Here is a 23,751-nt window from a genome sequence, read left to right as displayed (position 1 = left end):
GGCGAGAACGTAACCCTCCTTGGTGATTTAAATATGACACAACCGTTGTGTTGTCCATCCTGACTAACATGTGACGGCCGTTCAGCAGTCTCGAGAAATGCTGGAGAGCTCCAATCTGTTTATGTGCTCGCTGTGCCTCCGTCCACGCGGCCGATTGCTGCTTCGCTGCCCTAAATTTCTCCACCACCGCGGTGACTGAATCTACAAACTGTCCATCCTTGGAGATCGGAGCATCCATAAGAATAGATGTCAGTGAGGTTGAGCCAAAGGTGGCGCTCAACCGTCACCATTCCCGCCATCGAACGGCCGACTGCTCGGGCGGTGTGCTTGGTGGCACGTAGCGCAATCCGTGGACCGCCGCATTTCCTTCACAGCCTCCAGTGTGATACCTTCTCCCTCGTCGAGCTCCTTCAATAGCTCCGCCTGGTAGGCCTGAAGCACCGCCATCGAATGGAGCATGGCCGCCGCCTGCAGCCAAGTAGGATTTCCCGACGAGGCTAGACGTGACTCGACACGGCTTCGACAGGAGGGGGCGAGACATCCAAGCTGCGGCCGAGTTCGGCGCGAGATGCTCCGCCAAAGTCTCTTCCACCAGCGGCATGGCTGCATAACCACAGCCCGCCATGTCCGTAATAGTGGCGAAATCCGCGGCGTTAGTGATGCGCGCCGAAAATGGTTGCTTCCATGACCTCGAAACCTCCTGGTGGAGGTCCGGAAAGAAAGGGAGTGGTTTACGGGGTTGAGCAGGTGCACGACTGGTTTGGAAACGGTCGTCCAGCTTAGATTGGGACTGGGACTGGGACTGGGACTGGGACTGGGCCTGGGCCGGGGCCGCTTCCCAATCCAACCGTAGCTTATCCACCGGACGAGTGACCACATCCAACTGCTCGCTGTAGGATGGGGAGCTGCGTCTCTCCTGTCCGCCAGGAGGGAAAGATCCGCATGTATCCGCCAGTAAATCCTCCGACTCCAAAGGAGATTACACTGCAGGCCTCCGAGGTGGGCCGTAGATCCTCGTCTGCAAAAACAACGGGTTCCGCGAAGTTATTGCCGGCTTCTTACACTCGAATGGGGTAGAGCGAGCGAAATGGAGAAAGCTCCAGCGCAGCACTGTCCTCACGGTCCAGGTCACACATGTCGCCCCAAGCCAGCACCTCGTGCGATGCCTCGGCAACTGCAGAAGCGACACGGCGGGGGTGACCTTGGAGAAAACTTCTACCCTCGAGCGCAGAACTTTCAGTCGCAGACTGTCACAGTGGGGACATGTCGACAGGCCGCTAAGTGCCGCCTACACGTGATGCAGGCCCAGGCACACAACGCACCTATCATGAGGGTCCCCCGCCGTGATAAACCTGCTACACGGCTCTTTACATCTCCGATGACTCATCATGTCCGCGAAGAGGAGTTGAACACTGCTCGGAAAATATCGCTGAGAACGCGGGATGCTTTCTAGGGCACAGAGAATTTGCTTTCGCTTTCCTGAAGGAAATTAAATCTGAGCGAAATAGCGTGCGGCACGCAGGTATACTATGCTGACGCATGTGTAGGGCGGTGCCAAGCGTTATTTGGCCAATAAGATTGCCGGGATGGTACCGGGCTTCAGACATTCGTCACACCAAAGGGTGTTCCCATACGGTGACGTCACCGCAGCATCGAAGTGACCTATGAGAGGGAACCTATTGGCTTTTTGTCGAGGGAACCAGTTTCTCTTCAGGAACTCGAGCTGGGTCCGAGAACGCTAGGGGAACACCTCCAGCGTGACCACGCTCTGATACAAGTGTAATCTGTCCAAAGGATGGGCGAGACGTCACGGGCGGGTGACGTAATGGCCAGGAAGCATAAAAGCACGTGCGATGGAACCAGCGTCAGCTTTTGTCATTCAGCAACTGCTACTCTGGTGTGTCTGTCGACCTGTGTGGTTTAGTGTTGTTTTGTCCTTCACAGTCACTTGAAAACTAAGCAACTTGGGCGAAAGCAGATCGCATTACAGGCTGTGTGTTCTTCACTGCTGAGGATACACACAGTCCGTGTGTGTTCTGCTTGAGAGCAGAGCACGCAGAGTCAGCTCTAGAGGGAGCTGACTGCCCGCTTTGTTAGCTTTTGTCACTGCATATGCTTACTCTCAGAGGGCTCTCTTTTGAGGAGGAAGCCTTCACCAGCGTTCCTCGCGGTGCCGGCCCCGCTTTCGCCGAGGCAGCCCCAACCGTGTTCCAGCTTCTCATATAGGGAGCGTCACTTCTCGTACTCCCCAGAATGTTGGAGTCAGAGTGGTGCTCCCGGGCCGAAGCCTTCTAGCAGAAGGCGGATCTGCGGACCGTCATTCTCGCTGGATAGTATTCAGCTAAAACATCCTGCTGCCTAGGGTCCAGGACTTCTGAGGGCCGGCCCCTCTGGGGAAGAGCAGCGTACACTGCGGTACATGGTGCCCGTCTCAGTGCCCTCAGGAGATCGGTTTGCCAACCCTGCCACGTATGGTGTTCCAGGACGCAGCGATCTCCAGCGAGCACATATCTCAGTTTCATATCTCTGATTACACCAGAGGCCAGTCTCCAAGAGACTGGTTCCCTTAGTAGGCACCTGGTGGTGTGGGAGCCCCTGACAAGCGTGTCTCATTGGGTCCTGCCTTGCAGGCTCTGGTTCTACCAGTCTAGTCTTCCTAGAAGATGATGCGGGTCTGAGGACAGTTGCTTTAATAGGAGACTTTGGCTGAGGCTGAGGTGCCCATGGCCCAGGACTTATGAGGGCAGGCCCCTCCGGGGAAGAGCGGCGTATACCGCGGTACACGGTGCCCGTCTCTCCTCATTGCCCTCAGGAGAGCACACATCTCAGTTTCTTCCACCCGGAAACGTAGCGGAGCTGAGATGCTTGCCACCCCTTCGGGGGTCTCTAGAGCAGCTAGTTCAGCCGTCTCCTGCCGGTGTGCCGTTCCAGGTTACACCAGAGGCCAGTCTCTACTAAGTTCCCTTAGTAGACTATTTGGCAGCGTGGAAACTACTGCCAAATGTGTCTCCATGGGTCCTGCATATTGTAGAGAGAGGCATACAGAATCCAGTTTGGTTCTCCTCCGCCTCGATTCAATGGGGTGAATCCCACTCTGGTGGGCCCCGAGCAGGTTCTGGTAATGGAACGAGAAGTAGAGTACTCTCTTGAGGAAGGAGGCCATCGAGGTGGTCCCTCCTCACGAAAGAGATTCCGGGTTCTACAGCCGGTACTTCATAGTTCCGAAGAAGGATGGAGGGTTGCATCCCATTTTAGATCTGCATCAGTTGAACCGCTCAGTCAGCAGACTGAAGTTCAAGATGCTCAAACACGTCACTGTCAAGTAGTTTCAGAGACTGCTGGGTCTGATGGCAGCTGCGTCCAACGTGATACCTATTGGCCTGCTGTACTTGAGACCCCTACAGTGGTGGCTCAAGACCAAGGGGTTCTCACCGAGGGGAAACCCGCTTCGCATGATCAAGGTCACGCGGCGATGCCTACGTGCCTTAGACATGTGGAGACAACCTTGGTTCTTGTCTCAGGGCCCGGTGCTGGGAGCTCCGTGTCGCCGCGTAACGCTAGCGACGGATGCGTACCCTCACCGGTTGGGGAACGGTCATGAAGATGGCCACCCTGCCCGCAGACTGTGGAGTGGTCGCCATCTCACGTGGCACATCAATTGGCTGGAGATGCTGACCGTGTTTCAGGCTCTGAAACATTTTCTCCCAGACCTAAGAGATCACCATGTGTTGGTGCGAAACACCGATAACACAGCGGTGGTCTCTTAAATCTACCACCAAGGAGGTCTGTGGTCGCGCCCCCTGTACAGGCTGGCGCACCAGATCCTTGTGTGATCCCAGGGCAAACTCCTCTCGCTGAGAGCAGTTTACATGCCTGGGCATCTCAGTGTGGGAGCAGACATCCTGTCAAGGTAGGGGCCGAGGCCCGGGGAATGGATGCTTCACACCGAGGTGGTGAAGCAGATCTGGAGAGTGTTTGGCCAGGCACAGGTGGACCTCTTCGCTACTCAGAAGACAACGCAATGTCCCCTCTGGTACTCTCTAACTCATCCAGCTCCACTGGGGCTGGATGCCATGGTACAGATGTTGGGGAGGCTTCGTCTGTACGCTTTCCCCCAAAATCGCTCTGCTCCCGGGAGTTCTGGCGAGAGTGCACCGGGACGAGGTCAGTCTACTTCTGGTAGCACCGTTTTGGCCGGGCAGAGTATGGTTCTCGGACCTGATTTCTCTCCTCAACGGCTTTCCATGGAAGATTCCCGTCAGGAGGGATCTCCTCTCACAAGCGGGGGTCTATCACCCCCGCCCTGAGATGTGGAAGTTGAGGGGGCGCAACTCATAGCTTCCGGTCTCTCAACCGAGGTTGTTGAGACCATTCTCCAATCCAGAGCTCCCTCTACGAGAAAACTGTATGCCTTGAAGTGGAAAGTTTTCACTTCATGGTGCGGAGACCGCCAGCTCGACCCAGTCAACTGCCCGATTGGTACAGTTCTGGAGTTCCTGCAGGCCCGACTCTTCGCAAGGTTGACCCACTCCACCTTGAAGGTTTATGTGGCGGCAATTCGGCCTACCACACCTCTCTTGGTGGGCAATCAGTGGGTAGACACCCCCTAGTTACACGTTTCCTTCAGAGGCTGAGGCCTCCGGCCAGAGAGCTTATGCTATGTGGTGGATCAGGATGCTATTCCATAGCCTCGAGTCCTCTGCTCTCCCCTTTCCTGGGGATCAAGACTCACTTCTCAGAAGTTGGCCTTCGGGACACAGGCCCCGCCCACTTTAGCCACTTGTGGCCTTTTTTCTCTCGCCCGAGCTGTGCTCCATCCACACTAGGCAGGGATTTGTCAGTCTGGTGGCATAGGCATCTCATTCCCCTAGCATTCTTGGACGCAACTCGAGTTCCTGAAGAGGAACATCTTAGATTACGTATGTAACCCAAGTTCCTCGAGGGAACGAGACGCTGCGTCTCGATGCCATACTTCCAGCATCCCTGCCAGCGCTTGCTTCATTCCTAGAAGCTGACGCCGGTTCCACCGGTGGAATACTCAGAGTATTCCATACATTTGTCAGTTGTGATGTTAAATTAAGCTTGCAATATGTCAGCAGGTAATTTACAGCTCCTCATGCAGTTATAAATGTGGCATTGTGACTGAACCACTTCTACTTCAGTTTCACGAGATGAGAACACATTTTTATCATTTTCTGAGTCATGAAAAAGTCTGCTTTTGTGATATATTTCCTTCTTTCTTTACTGCAAGATGTTTGCTCGGTCTAGATGCGCTTAAATCTGCACTAACGATGCATTCCTGTCACACCACACATGAGCACTTCAATAAGCTGACAGAAAGTGGGTTGTTGTGTTTACATGCCGCGCGAAATCGCAGTAAGAGGCAAAAAACTACCTGTTACGACCGGTTTATGCTTAAGCCGTTTATGACCTTACTCTAATAAAAGAAAACGGGTTATCCCGTTTACATGACCACGTGCGTTTTGGTTTATTAAGCATAATGGTCTTAAGAACGTGCATGTAAACATGCTCATTCTCAACAATTATGCTTTAAGCAGTGTATTAGTAGTTTGTTAGTATATGCTACACTCTAAGAAAAGTTTTTAAATAGGGCACAATCTACTATGTTAATATGAAAGAATTTTCCATATTGTTTTTTTACCTTAATTTTAAATTACACATTGTGTTTTGGGTTACCGGGTTACAATGGATAATGGATAATGTCCTGGAAAATTACTAGTATCTTTTCCATTTTTCTTACAGTGTACTAACTTATCAACAATCGCAGGTACAAGCTACTAAATGAACAATTATTAAATTATTATTATTAAACTGAACAATTGCAAACAGCAGCTAAATCAATTCATGTGACGTGTGTACTGCTAAGCATCTTTGGTTCCCCCTTTTTTTGTGTGTAATTTGGATGGAAAATGTGTGCCTTTTTATTGTCTGAGTCACTTATCAGAAGTTGCTAAAAGTTGCCAAATAAATTTTAAAAAGTGCTAAATTTGTTGCTAGGTGCTTTTGGGAGAAAAAGTTCCTAGGTTAGTCTGAAAAGTTGCTAAATTTGGCAACAAAATTGCTAAGCTGGCAACACTGGCAGAAATACAACAATTTGGCTATAAACCTAATATGCTGAAGACAAAAAGATTAAAAAAGAGAGATACATTTATCATTACATTTATCTGAGTGTAATGTCAGGGGTGTTGTCACAAACCGCACCTCTGTGGCTCTCTCCGATCGCCACCGAAGGGCACCCTCACCAGAGTACTAATACCATTATGGACCACATTACCCACATGCCCCGTGCCTTGGCCTGATTACCTACCCCAGGTGTTTGTCATTTCCATTCCCTATTTAAGCTGTGCTCTTCTCATCAACCATTGTGAAGTATTGTTAGCCCCGGCCACAATTTCTGAGCGGTTCTTCTGATTCTTTGATTCCCCGTGTATTGACCTAGGACTGTTTACTTTTCTCTGATTGCCTGCCTGTTGCCTTTGGACCTTTGAGCTTGCTTCTCCGTCTTTGATTCTCTGCTGCCTGCCCCGACCATAGCCTGGTATCTGTTACTGATTTTGGATTGTGTTTTGTGATTCTCTACGCTGTTGTTTTGACCCTGCCCATCTTGCACCATTAAAGTTTTATCGCAAATGGATCCAGACGTTTCTGACCCTTCATCAAAGGTGTATTCCAGAAAGCATGGTTAACTTACCGTCAGATAAACCCTGAACTTTCGGTTGATTAACCCCAAACCTTGCTTACTCGAGGTATGTGGTTCCAAAAACGCGTCCGGGAGTAAGTTCATTCAACTCAGAGTATGTTCCTGGTTAAGACTCAAGACATTCTCAACAGAGCGACGAGTCACTATGGAAACGGACACTAAGAAAAAGCGCGCCATACTGCTTCTTTCTTCTTCTTCTGTTCAAAGGTCATGTAGGCCTTATGCTTAGTGCATATCGCCACGTAATGGACTCTATGCACGGCCCACCGCCTACGTGTTTCCGCTAAAATCTCAGTTGTAGGCGAGCTTCCAGTTTAGCGTTCTCTGATAGCAAGCTGTGGTAATAGTGCGGTCTTTCTGTCAAATTTTCGGTTATCTAGCGATTACAAATAATTATTTTATATTATATATTTTATTAACTGTAGTAACAACATTTTAGTATATAATATTAAAATATAACATTTTTTTTAATGAGTTCAAGAAGCTTCAAGTGCCTTCGGCATGAAGGTGCAACATCTATGTATTGCTGTGTCCCATTATGTGACACATCCTCAAGGTTTAATTCGGTGGTTAGTTTCCATACTTTCCCTTTGGACAAGGAAAAAAGTAAAAAATGGATTCACTATATCCGACGTGAGGATTTTAATATCACTCCTAACACAAGAGTCTGCAGTCGTCACTTCAAGAGTGATGATTTGATCGAGCCATCGACTCCCACAGGACGCCGGCTACTGAAGAAAGGTGCAGTGCCCACTTTGTTTGAGTGGAACAACTACTCCACTTCAGCACCAAGGCGCACCGGGGCATGGCAGAGGAGAGAAGTGTCCCCTCCACTGAACGAAGATCCTGTGCCTGTGGACCTCAAGCATGAGGAGCATGATTATTGTTCATTTCCCGTTCCTGCGGCTGTCGATCTTTCTTTAGATCAGTCTGAAGATCTCCGAAAGGAAGTGGAACAACGTTGGTCTGACACAAAGGGATTTGGCTCACAGATTTGATATACATCAGTCCATCGTGAGTCGAATTATAACAACCCGGGGAAATTTTCTTTATACCGTTCTTGGATCAGTGCGCATCTGGATGTCTGAGGAGGCGGTCAAGGCTCACATGCCAAAGGAGTTCCAGGACTATCCAGACACACAAGTGGTGATCGCCTGCACAGAGCTGCGGTGCCAAACCACCCTCTCTCCTGCTTCAAAGTCAAGTGTTCTCCTCTTATAAATCCCACTGCACCTTCAAGGGGTTAATTGGCATGGCACCACATGGCGCAGTCACCTTTGTGTCATCCCTGTATGCAGGATCCATCAGTGACAAGGAGCTTCTCAAGCAGTCTGGGATTGTGTCTCTGCTGAAACCTGACATGGCTATTATGGTCGACAAAGGTTTTCTCGTGGACGACTGTGTGCCATGGAAAGTCTACAGACCTGCTTACCTGTCAAAAAGAGAACAGATGTCGGCTGATGAGGATGGTTTTGCAATCATTTTTATTTTTTTCCCGTTTTAATCTTTAATCCTCGAGATAAGAATTATATTGTTTGTTTGATGCTAATTATATATTAAGTCATATCACATATGTATTTTTATTATAGAAATACATTATAGAAAATGCCGATCCATGTGTGAGATGATAATATAAAATGTAATATAATAAATTAAACATTACCTTGTCATAATAGTGTTTTATAATTTATACAGATAACTGTTATATATGCCAATAAAATATAATAACCATATTAGAGCAATATATAGGCTAACCTTATTTATTACTTATATTAGCGCTTTATCATTAAAATAGCATATAGGGAAGGGGAAGTCGTGGCCTAATGGTTAGAGAGTTGGTCACGTAATCCAAAGGTTGTGAGTTCGAGTCTTGGGCCGGCAGGGATTGTAGGTGGGGGGAGTGAATGTCCAGCGCTCTCTCCACCTCAATACCACGACTGAGGTGCCCTTGAGCAAGGCACCGAACCCCCAACTGCTCCCCGGGCGCCGCAGCATAAATGGCTGCCCACTGCTCCGGGTGTGTGTTCACAGTGTGTGTGTGTGTGTGTGTGTGTGTGTGTGTGTTCACTGCTGTGTGTGTGCATATTGGATGGGTTAAATGCAGAGCACAAATTCCGAGTATGGGTCACCATACTTGGCTGTATGTCACTTCACTTTCACTTTCATATAGTAGGCTATATACATAATATTAATTTTAAATTAAATTAATTTTTTTAAAAATCGCGATTAATCGCATGATTGTCATGAGTTAACTCGTGAATAATCGCAAATTTTTGATTTGTTCTAAATTTACCTTAAATTAATACTTTTCAAGGTTGTACTACTCTAATCAACGTTAGTTGTTTGTCAATGCAGTGAATCCAGTTTAGCAGCATTCATAACCTATGACATGAAAGAGCTGAGGTGAAATGTGATTCTGTGTTGCGATATGCACCATGAATTAATACTCTCATGTTAGTGTAAAATATCCAATGATATTTGAACTTATATGTTTAAGAGCGTTTAAATGAAAGGAAAGCTTTTAATTCATATTAAATGACTGAACTATTAACTAAAAATTATTCAATTGTCAGTGTTGTGGTTGCTAACCAGTTCATCATTGTTATTATATGTTGTAGTAATACTGTCGTGAAGTCATGTTGATGCGCATGCTTCACAGTTGTACCGTATTCCGTTCTGTTGCCTCTGAAGTTCCTTGAGTCAACTAGCATTCACCCGAAGCTCTGTTGTTATGTGTTTTTGTTGAACATAACATTTGGCAACGAGGATGGCTTTATCTCTGCCTCCCCTGAGCCATTTCTGCCCCACGCTGGTGATCCTGTCGTGCCGTGGGAGCGCTGGTATGTGTCGTTTCAGACGTACCTTGTAGCCGTGGACTTGGAAGATGTCCCGAGAAAAGGAGAAAGCGCACAATTCTCCTCCATTGTCTCGGCGCGGAAGGATTACGGATCTTCCAGACGCTCGGCGCTGCAAATACGTACTCTGACTCTGTTGCACGACTAAAAGGACATTTTCAAAGGAGTCATAGTGTGCTGTTGAAACGGCTAAATTTCAGACAAAGATGCCAACGATCTGGTGAGTCAGCCAGTCAGTTTGTCGCTGATTTAAAAAGCCTTGCCGAGCCATGCGAATTCGGTGCTCTGCGTGACGAACTAATTAGAGACCAACTTATTGAAAAAACAAACAGTGCACGGGTCAGAGAGAGGCTGCTTATGGAAGATGACAAACTTACTCTGGATAAGGCTCTCACTCTGGCACTCCAAATTGAAGAAGCTACACAGTGTGCAGCTAAAATAGCAGAGACTAATACAGCTAAAACTGATGTCACTTCTGTACCTGCAAATACAGTCATAGATGAGGAGTTCCAGCCTGCAGGTGCAATCATCCAGCAAATACAGCCTCAGTCAAGTCAACAAAGACAGAAATGTGGCAACTGTGGCTCCATTCGTCATGTCAACAGGTACCCAGACTGCCCAGCTATCGGCCAAAAGTGTAGACATTGTGGTAAGCTCAACCACTTTGCAAGGTGGTGCAGATCAAAGTCCAGTTCGCAGCCTTCACCAGCAGTAATTCGTACAGTTGGTCCTCACTCAGTCACTTTCTCTACATGTGGTGTGCAGCTGAAAGACTGTTGCATTCCGCTGCTTCTTGACACAGGAGCTAAGGTGTCATTGCTTAATATGGCCACCTACAAGAAATTTTTCTCTGATGTTGAGTTACAACCATCACCTCTGAATCTCTGTGGTTATGGCCAAGCCAGCATTGCAGTGACTGGAGTAGTCAGACTGCCTGTACAATATGGACGAAAACGTCTACCAGAGTTTCCATTCTACATAACTCAGCATGGCGCTAATATCCTGGTTCTTGACCTGTTCCTTAGCCTTGACTTTTCTCTGCATGACAACAGCGGTGCAACCATCCTTCAGGTGGACTCTCCATGGCAGACACAGTTTCCCGCTCTATTTAGTGGTTTAGGCTGCCTCTCTGTTTTTCCCACAAACCCCTGCTTAACCCAGATGTACCGCCTGTAATCCAGCCTCTGCGACGAGTGCCTCTCGCCATGCGCGACAAGGTCACCACTGAACTTCAGGGCATGTTAGCTGCAGACCTCATTGAACCCATTGATGCTTCCCCTTGGGTCTCAAATCTTGTGATTGTGCAAAAACGGTCTGGGGGCATACGTCTCTGCGTTGACCTTCGTGGGCCTAACAAGGCTGAGGTGCCAGACAAATACCCATTGCCGACAATTGAGGAACTCACAACACTCTTCTATGGCTCCTCAGTGTTCACAAAGCTGGATCTTAAGCAAGGTTACATGCAGATACCCCTGCACGAGGACAGCAGAAACCTGACTGCATTCGTGACTCACATGGGGTTGTTCCGTTTTAAGAGGATTCCTTTTGGCCTAAGTTCAGCACCTAGTTGCTTTCAGAAAATCATGGCTACTGTCCTAGCAGGGCTCCCGGGTACGGCTGTGTACTTAGATGATATTGTAGTACATGGAAAGGACGTGGCCACTCATGACGAATGCCTCAGACGGGTGTTCACAGCTCTGTCTAGACACAATCTGACATTGAACACAGAAAAATGCGTGTTTGCTGCCCCAGCAATAGACTTTGTGGGTCTTCGGGTGTCCAGTTCAGGTATCACACCATTGCAGTCCAACGCTGAAGCCATTCTCAACCTTCCAGTGCCTGTAGTGTCGTCCGCTGCTGCTCAAAGAACGAAGCACAGTCTTGGAGTTTTGATACCAGAAGAATAGATTTTATTCAACAGGAATTAAATTCGAAGCCTGTCTGCAGAAAAGCTTCTCGATTGTCTCTCGGCACTGATATATATACAAGTTTTTAAGGCGGCCTTCTATACATTAAGCATCCCTCTTATGTATACAATTCTACATTTCACTTACGTATGCAATTCTATCTCTCCCTCGGGAGAGGAGACCTTCTAGACTTTGTTATGGTAAGGGGAAAAAGCCCCCTCCTCATTTCTTCCAGATGTGTCTCTGACTGTACATTTACACAGTCAGAACATAATGGAAGATTAAAACGATATATTAATGGCTAGATTCACCTGGATTATACTTGATTAATTCAGATTTATTACAATAAAAATCTTCTTCATGCCAACCTCAGCTGGACAGCTTGCATCGTTCCTAGGCATGACTGCTTACTATCTCAGGTTCTTACCTCAGTATTCTGAAATCACTTCCCCTCTATGACAGCTACTCAAGCATAAGACCCCCTGGGCATGGACAGTGGATTGTGAGCAGGCTATTCGACGACTCAAACACCTTCTCACGTCACCACCAACTCTAGCTCATTTTGATCTCTCCAGCCCCACCCTGGTGACATGTGACGCATCAGCAGTAGCAGTCAGAGCAGTCCTGTCACAGCTGCATGATGGCATTGAAAGGCCTATTGCTTTTGCTTCACGGGCTCTGAGTACTGCGGAACAGAAATACTCAGTGGGAGAGAGAGAGGCGTTGGTGTGCATTTGGGCATGTGAGCGCTGGCACATGTATTTATATGGACGATCCTTTACTCTCAGAACAGACCACCAGGCTCTCACTACCCTCATGTCCTCTGCTGGAACGGGCCACAAGCCCATCAGGCTTCACTGATGGGCTGACAGGTTGAATCAGTACAACTACCAGCTGCTGTTCACTCCTGGAAAAGACAACGTGGTTGCAGATTTCCTGTCACGTTCAACTGTGGAGCCAACTGGCACAGCCAAGCAGCCGGAGTCAGATATAGAGAGAGATCTTGTGCAGTTAGTGTATCAGCCCTTTCAGCCTCTTGAAGAACTTCAGCGAGAGTCTGCAGCAGACCCACTCTTCGTTACCCTGAGCACCTACATTCAGAACAGCTGGCCAGTTCGGGTACGCGTTGACCTGACACCTTTCTCCCGAGTCAGGGCAGAACTGACATGTTGGGGTGAGTGATGCATTGCACGGGGGCACCGAGCAGTCATTCCTCTGTCCCTTAGGGGGCGGGTGCTATCAATGGCACACGAGGGTCACGTGGGGATAGTTAAACTGAAGCAGAGGTGCCGAGATTTGGTTTGGTGGCCAGGGATTGACAGAGAGCTAGAAGCTCTTGTACGTGACTGTGCACCTTGTCTGCTTAGTGGTAAAACAGGTGCTCCAGCACCGCCACCTTTGCAACCTGTTGACTGGCCCACCAAACCATGGGAGCATCTACAGATGGACATTTGTGGGGAGCTCGCCTCTGTTCCTCACCATCTACGGTTTCTAGTTGTGGTGTATGACCTCCACTCAAAGTGGCCTGAGGTTGTGCCTATGGGCTCAGTTACAGCCTCCGCAATGGTTGATTTCCTGGAGCAACTCTTTTCCCGATGGGGAATCCCGCGGGCCATTACCACTGACAATGGGCCGCAGTTCGTTTCCAGTGAGTTTTCATCGTACCTGGTTGCCAGGGGCATAGACCATATACGCACCGCCTTCTACCATCCTCAAGCTAATGGCGACGTGGAAAGATTTAATCAAAGTCTGAAAAATGGCATACGTGCACACCTTGTCCAAGGTTTCCCATTTAAGGCTGCTCTCTCCCAGACCCTCTTGCATTATCGCGCTATTCAACATGCCACCACGGGGGTGTCCCCTGCCTGTCTATTGCTCATGCAGGCTGCGCCCATCTCAACAGCTCCCAGTGAACATTTCGATTCGGGCATGGGTTCATCAACATCAGCGCAACATGAGAGCCAGATATGACTGCAAGCATCGTGTTCGGCCCACAAAGATAAGAGTACAGGATTGGGTAAGAGCCCGTAGGCCACATCGCAGCAATAAACTGAGCTCTTTCCTGTCTGAGCCCCTACAGGTCAAACGGCAGCTTGGGCCAGTCACTTTTGAGCTAGCTAATGGATCCCGCTGGCATGCCAGTTGTCTTCGAAGAGTGCCCACCCCCTCTGTTATGGAGGAAAACCTGAACCGACCTATGGACCCCATTCAGCTGCCACTAAATCTGGATCCTGATGTAGTCACTGGACAGGAAGCGAGAACCGAACGCTGTCAGGGCCCACAATCTGAAAATGTCCCTATGACAACTAGCCCTGCGAGGACAAGGGCACGTCCTGCACACTTCCAGGACTTTGAAGCTACATTTCATACTTAAGCTTGGTGGGAGGGGGGGAAATGTTGTGGTTGCTAACCAGTTCATCATTGTTATTATCTGTTGTAGTAATACTGTCGTGAAGTCATGTTGATGCACATGCTTCACCGTATTCTGTTCTGTTGCCTCTGAAGTTTCTTGAGTAAACTAGCATTCACCCGAAGCTCCGTTGTTATGTGTTTTTGTTGAACATAACAGTCAGATAAACCAAAGAATTGTCAGAGAGTCACAGTCACCGCCGTTAACAGCAATCACCAGATCACAATCACCTGAGTTCTAATCACCTGCAAACCCTCATCAGCACTCCTATAAGTACTCACTCTCTCTGACACTCATCGTCCGGTCTATGGTTCACCATCTGAACAGTTACCGGACTCTATGATTACTTACCTGTGTATTAACTTACCTGTTGTCTCGCAGACTTTCACCCCATTTCCTCCTATGATTCTCCGTGACGGATTCCCAAGTCTCCTGGTTCCTGATCTTCAGTCACCCTGTAAACAGAGGATTCTGTCAACTCTCCGCTAAGGCTCTTTGGACATTCTCTACCACCAAGATACTCACCCAAGACACTCTCACCAAGATCCATTTCCCCTTCCTGTGGTTTCCGTCTCTGTTTGTGACAAGAATATCATCTGTCAGAACTTGTTGATGAGAAAAATAAGGCCTTTAACTAGACTACATACATACCAAATGACTAATGATAATGTTTATGTAACACGGCAAAAGTTATCAGTATAACACTGTTATATCACTCTGAATAGATAGAGGGCTAGGCTCGACTCTTGGGAGGATAAAAATGAAATTTGGGCCAAATGGTATGAAACGGTTAACAGCCAGCACATTTATTGCACATATAACAAAAAAAATAACAAATAGAAGACACATTAGTATTTTGCTGTATTGTCCCAACACAACACTGTTGAAATGGGAAAAATTTGATATTTGGTCCAGGTTGTACACAATAGGTCCAAGAAAGCAAAGAAAGAGAAAAGAAAAGAAAGTGTCCAAAAGTCCTCCTTGTTCCTTCGCAAGTTGGTGTGTGTGTAGTGTAAGGTAAATGTATGTATGTATAAGGCCTTGTTTTATCCTACTACCCGGGTAGTGTGTGTATGAAGTAACAGCTTAGCTGAAATTGAAAAAAGAATCCCACGATGCAGACTGGTCCGAGTTGGACATCGGCAGTAGGTATCGCTCACATAAGCTCACAGTTGTTCATGTCACAGGATGGAATCAGGCAACAACAAAAAAAAAACAGTCAGAGCTCGTAGAAATAACTTCTCAATCGACATCAATATGAACTCCATTTGAAACCCACGAACATACTCGTGCGTACCAGCTGCGAAGAGTTTTCTTCTCCTAATCTCTACGTCTCAGTTAACAAGATCATACAGCGATCCCTACAGGGAAACTACGGTACTGCATGGAACTTAAGTACAGAACAGTGTAAAACTCTAGGGGGTTACATTTAGATAATGATCACAGGATTAATCTTCAAAAAGAGTCATAATTATCCATTAACAGCATCAAACAGATTTATTCATTCAAAGTGTAAACAAATAAATTTCGCTGTATAGCCTATACTGTAAAGTTGAAGAGGTGCTTCTCTTATAAAAAGTTATATTCTATTCTAACAGCAATATGACTATAATACAAATATACCCCTGGTTTCACAAACAAGGCTTAAACCTAGTCCCAGTCTAAAATGTAAGTCTGAGCTGTTTCAACTGAAATAAACTTGCACTGACTGATCTTAAAATATATCAGTGCCTTTGTTTTGCCTCAAGATGTTTATAAAAATTACTTAAATGTCCTAATTGAACACTGGCCTAACCCTGGCTTAGTCTAAACCCCGTCTGTGAAACCGTGCTATAATGTATTTAAATGCATTTAACTCTGACTGTTGTAGCCATATATCTGCTGGGCTGATGCTGGTTTCTGACATTTATTTTCTGTTTATTTTTTTAACTTCTTTGAACTTTGTTTTGATTGTATGTTGTTGCTGTCAATGTTCCAGATTCTTGTAAATCACGCTTAACATACCTCACATTCCAGCTTCACAAGGAAAGAGAAAGAACCTTGAAACTTTGCCTCATTTCTGAGTATGTCAGCCTGATGGTGTATTTCTCCTTGGCTTCAGTCCGATAGATTATATTGTTATATTTGATTTTTTTCTAAGTTGTAGGCCTACTAGGTTGATTGTTTCTGGAGGTTACTAATATGACTTTTTTTCTAGTTTATGCTAGGTGGATTTTCTTTCCTTATATTTTTTAACATTTTTGTTTGTATAACAAAAAAAGAAGGATGGCAAGGAAGATGGAACGAGGTAAAGTTCATGTCAAGCTAAGATGTCAAAATTGTAAAATTGTATTATTTTATTATATTAATTTGTAATATTAATTTAAACAATTATCAAACAATTATATTCATTTAGTAACATATCAATATATCTTAGTAGCCTATAGGCTATATCTTTAGAGTTTTATTATTCATTATGTTCTTGTCAATCCACCGGTTCACATTTACAACTGCATGCTTTCTGCGTAAAAGTAAGGGTCGTTTTGGTCTACAGCAGTGCTTCTCAATGTCCGGACCCGGAGAGAATTCAATCCGGACCCGCCTTCATTTCATATCTCAAGAGCACTAATTATATTTCTTACTTCGATAAACGCATGTTAAACTTTTAAATCATTTGTTTAGTTTTTTACTTTTATTTTATTTTTTTATGTGTTTTTGCAGATCGTCCGAAATGAAAGCGAAGGCGAGATATTCAAACTTTTCCTTCGTGACATTTGTTATCATGACATCCGTAAAATGTTTGACGTAATCGGGTGACATTTCACCGCTAATATATGAGTCATTTTATTTATTTATTGTTATCACTTATATGGCCATTTGACTTATCAGTGTCCAAGTGTTTTGGGTTTAAATTGAGTTTAAATTGGGTTTAAATTGAGTTATTCGTGGCAGCCTGTCACTATATCAAAACTGACTGCACAAATAGCCTACATTGAAGAAAAAAAGAAGTTTTCTATGCATTAAATAGGGCTGTCAAGTGATTTTTTTGTTTTTTTAATGTAATTGTGCCGATTAATTCATCAAATTAATGAGATTAATTAATTAACATGCACATCATGTGCCGATTAATTAAAGATAAAGTTATTATTAAAGATAATAGTTATCATTGTGTTAATTTAGAAAAAACGCTATTCAGACATTACAAAAAAGTAACTTTTAGAAACAAATATTTTAATATAAGTATTTTTATATAAGGCATTTTCATGTATTTATTCCCATCTCTGTTTTTCATCCGGAAAGACAGAAAAAATACTTAGAATGTGGTCTGATCAGACGCCTTTCCAAAAATAACATTTAATCGAATTTCAAACCACATAAACATGAGACCAGGCTGTATAGATAGTTCAATAATTTGTAAAAAATAAATAAATAAATAATAATACAAAAAATAATAATTAATGAGTCCTGTTTATTTGCACCAGAATTTGCTTTTTAAAAAAAATCCATTTAAATTTTTATAGTTTAATTATTTTTAATAAACCTTTTTTTCTAAGATAAATAAGAGCAGTTGTTCTTGGATGGCAGAAATCTGACAAAGCCTCAGTGATAAACACAATATTAGGTGTTGAAGTCGAGATTGATGATGCTGTGGCCGAAAACAACAGCAAGCATTTTGAAACTCAAGACATCGTGCTACTCGACATTCAGAGAAAAAGAGATGAAAATGTATAAAGAGCAAAAGCCAGACAAGAAAAGGTTCAGAGCAAAAGAAAACTACTGAAAGAAATAAGTAAACCACCAGTGTTTGGACTAGGGCTGCCCCCTATAGTCAACTAAACGTTAGTCAAGGATACTAGTCGACCAAATTTTAATTTGTCAGTCACACACGGCAGTTAATATTGCCTAGTACATTTTTTGAATGTGAATGCTGTTTATGTGAATATTACAACACGGGTTTAGTACAAATCTTTGTTTGCAAAATAATTGGTTAATAATTAAACGTTACATAACAAATATGGAAACATTTGGATTCGGGCCAAATGATTTTAGGTTTTGCTATAGGCAACCTATTTTCCACCAGTTTAACAATATTCCATGAGTCATTACACTGGACATGGAATCTTTTGTTTCTCTTCCAAAATCTTCACTCATGTCTCACCCATTTTCGCAGGGGATTATAAATGTTTCTTCCTTTAATTCACATTTAAATCATTGGCTACTAGCCTATATTCGTGCAATATCAAATATAGCCTTGATGTCTTGCATGAACGGAAGATAAAATTTGCTCTCCTAGAGAGAGCAGTAAATATGATGACACATCAAATTAATATTATAAACGTGCGATGAGTCGACTAATGGCTTAAATTAACAACTAATGGTCAACTAGGAAAATCTTTAGTCAAGAAAAGTGTTTCACATATTATCACATTATGTTTCTCATGAACATTTTGAGAGCTGGAATCAGAGCTTGAATCCCAACAAATAAGTTGTTCTAAGAACATTTTGCTAATGTTTCCTTTATTTATGAATAAGTAATTGAACTGAACATTCAAAACAACAAACAGTTTTTTTTACATTTGTAAAACTTTTTTAATGTTTAAAAACCATTACATTTCATCATTTTGCAAATATTATGATAATGTTACTTTCGAATGTTTTGAAACAAGTAGTAAAATGTTAAAAACCGTTTAACAAACTAAAATGGTTCTGGGGAAAAAAAGCATTCAATGAAAGATGTATCGAGATAGAGTATGTGTGGACTTTTTGTGCTAATGTTTTGATAACATTATGAAAGACCTGATAACTCTGAATGACTGTTCTAGTAACATTACTGGAAGTTTGTTTGAATGTTGCCAGAACATTAGTCAAAGAAGCTGAGAAGCTCATAAGAGAGTTTTCATATGTGTTGAGTAGGGGTGGCACGGTACACAGATGTCACGGTTCGGTACGTACCTTGGTTCGGGGGTCACGGTTCGATACGATTTCGGTACAATGGGAAAAAAAAGAAATCTACTATGCTCAGTTTCTTTTTATTTATTTTTAACAGACAGTAGTGCAAATAAAAAAAAATTCATCTAGATGTGAAAATACTAAATATTATTATGTTATATATATAAAAACTTTTGTTTTCATTGTGAGTGTACACAAATAAAAGCAGACCTTTATACAGTGATTATTAATAAGACAATAAGTGTTTAAAGTTGATTCTGCTGGTATAAGAAAACAGTTGAAGTGATCGCGCCGGAGCACACACACACACACAAACAAACAAACAAACAAAAAAACACACATCAGTTCCAGCATTGCTAACTTGACAGCGCAGTTGGTACTTTATCAAAATAAAATACAGTGAGCCAAACATCAGCGCATGCACCTCTGTGTCACCGTTGGAACACGACTGAAGTACAAAGCCTATAATTTACATAATAAATAATAGTTTAGCATTCAGATACCTTACATCGCAAATATGGAAATATTATGGAATATTTGGATTTGTGCCGAATGAGAGCGGTAGGATACAAGAGCACAAAGCCCCATTTCGCAAACAGTTGAGTGCGCAAGCCTTTAAAGTATACTCCTTTGTCAGTCTATGTGAGAGATGCGTTCAGAATCAGCACATGGTCACTGTCTGGGGGCTTTGTTTTCAAGTGCACAACTCATGGCATTCGCTGTTCTTCTATTACAAAAATTAGTCATCACTAGAGATCAGCAATTCCTTTGTTGTAGAGCCTACATAAGCCGATAAAAGGTTTAAAATAATAATACATTTTTTTGTACCGGCCAAAGTGCGTGTTCAGTGCGCGTTCAGTGCTGACGTGTCTATGGTAACGTAGAGCTTCTGCACTCAGATTCGTAGCTTGTTTGTGGTAATAGCGAAAAGAAAGATTTTTTGAACAGCAGAAAAAGGGTAAAAGTATGTAAAAAAAAAAAAAAGTGACAGGACTGAAACATATACTTTGTTTTATAGAAGATGGTGTTCTCCTGTGCCAAGAGCTAGTATGAAACATTTCGCCGGTTACTTTTGCTTTCAGCGGGTGGGACATTTGGCGTTAATAATAAAGGAACGTGAATGAATGAGACAGTAAAAAGCGAGACATGCTTGATTTTAAAAAGACAGACAGCATTAAAAAAAGCCGCGAAACGGAACTCAATCCGCTTCTGAATGGATGTTTTCTGCGCGCGAGGTCCGAGTGGAACACGTGTAATTACTGCGGGCGCCCCCTTCTGGATTGGGGGTGAATTGCCTGTTTTCGTCGTAAGGCCTCATGCACCGAACCGAGACGCCCGTACCGTGACGGTTCGGTACGAATACATGTACCATGCCACCCCTAGTGTTGAGTAAATGTGTCCAGTGCACATTTAAAAAATGCAAATAAGTATTAATTTTCTAAATATTCTAATAAAATCCTAACATTTGTTTTCTTCAAGACACTGTGGCTCTGCTCTCAAAACTGAGAATTGTACTGCTTGGGTGGGTCCTGTCTGGGAAGAGTTCAACTGTAAACACCATCTTTAATAAAGAAAATAATAAAACAGTAGGAACAAAAAAGTGCCCAAAATATTCTGGTTTTGTAAATGGCAGATCAGTAAGTATGTTGGACACTTCAAGCTGGTGGAAGTATTTCTTGTCTAAATTCAACCCAAAATCCGCACAAGCTTCAATTCTGGAGAGCGTCGGCCAGTCACAACATATGCAATACCCTCATGCCGTGATCCTAGTGATTCCGGCTGATAATTTGTTCAAGAATTAACAAAAAAAGATTAATAAAGGGTACATGGCCAGTCTCAGAGAGGATGTTTGGAGACACACTATAGTTTTGTTCACGTGGGGCGACATGTTTAAAGACATCTCAATCGAGCAGCACATTGAGAGTGAAGGTGAAGCTCTTCAGTGGCTGATTGAGAAATGCAGGAACAGATATCACGTCTTTGACAACACAGACAAGAAGAACCGATCTCAAGTCTCAGAGCTGCTCCAGAAGATTGATGAGATGGTGGCAGAAAACAGCTTGTTCTGCCTCAACACTCAATGTGCTGCAGAAGCGAACGACACAAAACAAGACGAGGAAATAAATCTAAACCATTTACCAAAATTAATGTACCACGATTTCAAAAACAGCTATCATGCAATAACAAGGAAGCTAAAAAAATTAGCGGTGTGTTTCAATGGATGTATAGAAGCCAAAAGTGATGCAAGCATGGATGGCATCGTCAACAGTAAGTTGGCACTTGAGTAATATCAACATCTACATTACAGCAGCAAGCAGTCTATAGCAGCAGTATATTCATCTATATCTGTAAATGTTTATTTAATGCACTCATTCTGTGCGATCTTCCTTTTTCAGTGAAAGCTGAAACCCTCATGGAGAAGACAAGGAGAGAAGGACAAAGAATGGAAGCAATTATAAGGGATGGGATCTTGAACATTCAGAATTCTGAAGCATATTGTGGTGAGTTATTTAGCTTTACAGCAAAAATTGCTTGAAGCAAATATTGTCTTCATTATATAGTGTAAAATTGTCTTGAACCAATTGATCTCATACTAAAATTACATTGTCATTCATATTTATAAAACCTACAGGTAATAATATGAGCCAAAGTGCAAATGAAAAGGTGCTACGGTGGCTTGAAACATACTCTGAAGTCACTGATCCATAAGATCCAACAGATGTCAGACACAATGAAATTGAGAAAATGAGAAAACAGAGAGATGCATGCCTGTAGCATAAAACTTAAACTCTGCTTAAAGATGTGTTAAACTGTAAATAAATAATATGTCTATAATTTACTTAGTAATGATGTCTTAAATATGTATTTTAATATTTCTATTGATTTTAACATTTAAATTGGTAAATTCTGTAACCTTTAAATAAATATCAATTAAAATTTTCTCTGAACTTTTAATTTTTTGGCTAATAAATACAAATATTGTTGAGCTTTCCATAAAGACTGCTGTCTATGTATAATATATGGCAAATAAATTAATCAATGAAGCTCTCTACAGTGCACAATGAATCTTTTGTTTACTGCTTTGTTCTAACGTAAGTTGTAACGTAAGGAATGCTGTTTCCGGGTCTGAGCCTCTATTTTTAAAATCTTTTAGTGTTTTTAACCGTTTTGCTCCTATAGTGTGTGGTGTGCCGCGATGTGACAAAGACAGCACACCATACACCAACAGATTTTCAACCAGAGTCCCGACTGTGAACACGGGAAATCTCGCGGAAACTCTCGAGACTTGAGAATAAATTGGACACGTTGTATAATCCAGTGTTTCTCAAAATGCGGCACACGATGCTGACCACGTAAAAAATATATATATATATATATATATATATTTAATTAATTAATAACTTATACACTGTAAAAAGTGATAAGTTGACTTAAAAAATTGAGAAAACCCGTTGCCTTAAAATTATTAAGTACAAATTATCAAGAACTTGACAATTCAATTAACTTATTTTTTTAATTACCATTTACTTGGTAATTAAAACCAATTTAAGGCAACAGGTTTCCTCAATTTTTTAAAGTTAAGTCAACTTATCACTTTTTGCAGTGTAGTTTTACAATTCATATTTTATTTGTTCAAAAATTTTATTAAACAAATAAAAGTTTGAACAATAATTTTTTTGTCATATAAAATAATTTTGGTGATCATGTACTGTTTTCAGACATGCGCAGTACTGACGCAACTATGAACTGACACAGTTAACAGGATTTAGCAGGATTTACAGGCCTGCTTCGAACTTACTGATTGGAGTGTTTTTGAGGCTGCAGCTACTGATCTGGACGAGCTTGACACCGTGACGTCCTACATCAGTTTCTGTGAGGACATGTGTGTACCCACCAGGACTTATTTAACATTTAACAATGACAAACCTTGGTTCAGTGCAAAACTCAAACAGCTTCGCCAGGCCAAAGAGGACGCCTACAGGAGTGGGGACAAAGCCTTGTACAAACAGGCCAAATACACACTGAATAGGGAGATTTATACCAGTGAAAGTATAAATTTATATACAAATATAACTGCATTGGAGTGACTCTTTTTACGTGGTCCATGTCAATTGAGGCAGCGCTGGTGTTGGAACCAGTGGATCCGTGCATGGTTCACGGCTGATGCCTGTCACTGACTTACATTGGTATCACTTCTGTGAGCCCATCACAGAATTTCCCGCGATTCCGTGATGCCACCACAGATTCGGAGTTAAGGGTCCGTGGTCATTACACGGAATTCTGTGAGACCAGGTTGGAAATGAACTGATGTTCTACAGAATCAAATGCTTTCTCTCAGGGTGCCATGCCAAAGGTTCTGGCGACCATGACTTGATACTGGTCTCTCTCCTTGGTGGTTAACATCAGGACCGTGGTTGATGTATCCAACCATCTGCTCAAATTACCAGTCAGTTTCTCCCTTTGTCGACCCCTGCTCCTCTTGCCCGCAATCTTTCCCGTGGTGACTATATTTTCAAGCAGGGCTCTGTGAACACCCGCTCTCTTCAGCACCTCCTCGTTCGTGACTCTGTCCACGTATGAGATTTTCAGCATTCTACTAAAAAACCACATTTCAACAGCATCTATGATCTTGCATGTGGCTTCGTTGATGTTCCAAGCCTCGCTACCATATCTGAGAACTGGGACTATGTAGGTGTCTAGCACTCTCTGCCTGGTCTTAAAAGAGAGGCGTCTATTAGTGAGGATCTTACTGAGATCCATGAAAACCTTCTTTGCTTGGGCAACTCTTGATCTTACTTCCTGGAGCGATCTACCATCTGACGTCACCACTGCTCCTAAGGACTTGAAACTGCTGACTTGTTTCAAGATGTGCCCCTTCAGGGTGATGTTGCATGGAGGACTTTCCTTTTTCTTTGTTATGACCATCGT

General features: G+C 43.5%; 1 protein-coding gene across 1 annotated transcript; it reads left to right on the top strand.

Annotated features, from left to right (window-relative positions):
• Positions 1 to 15,970: 15,970 nt before the first annotated feature.
• Positions 15,971 to 21,810, top strand: LOC131549640 (uncharacterized). Its single transcript, XM_058792001.1, has 4 exons — positions 15,971 to 16,180; positions 20,302 to 21,090; positions 21,219 to 21,323; positions 21,455 to 21,810. Exons 2-4 carry the CDS (start codon positions 20,649 to 20,651, stop codon positions 21,529 to 21,531), a joined length of 624 nt encoding a protein of 207 aa, XP_058647984.1. The 5' UTR covers positions 15,971 to 16,180; positions 20,302 to 20,648; the 3' UTR covers positions 21,532 to 21,810.
• Positions 21,811 to 23,751: the final 1,941 nt, after the last annotated feature.

Source organism: Onychostoma macrolepis, chromosome 11 (assembly GCF_012432095.1).
Source record: "Onychostoma macrolepis isolate SWU-2019 chromosome 11, ASM1243209v1, whole genome shotgun sequence".
In the NCBI taxonomy this organism is placed as follows: Eukaryota; Metazoa; Chordata; class Actinopteri; order Cypriniformes; family Cyprinidae; genus Onychostoma; species Onychostoma macrolepis.
This window is presented reverse-complemented; position numbering and strand designations above follow the sequence as displayed.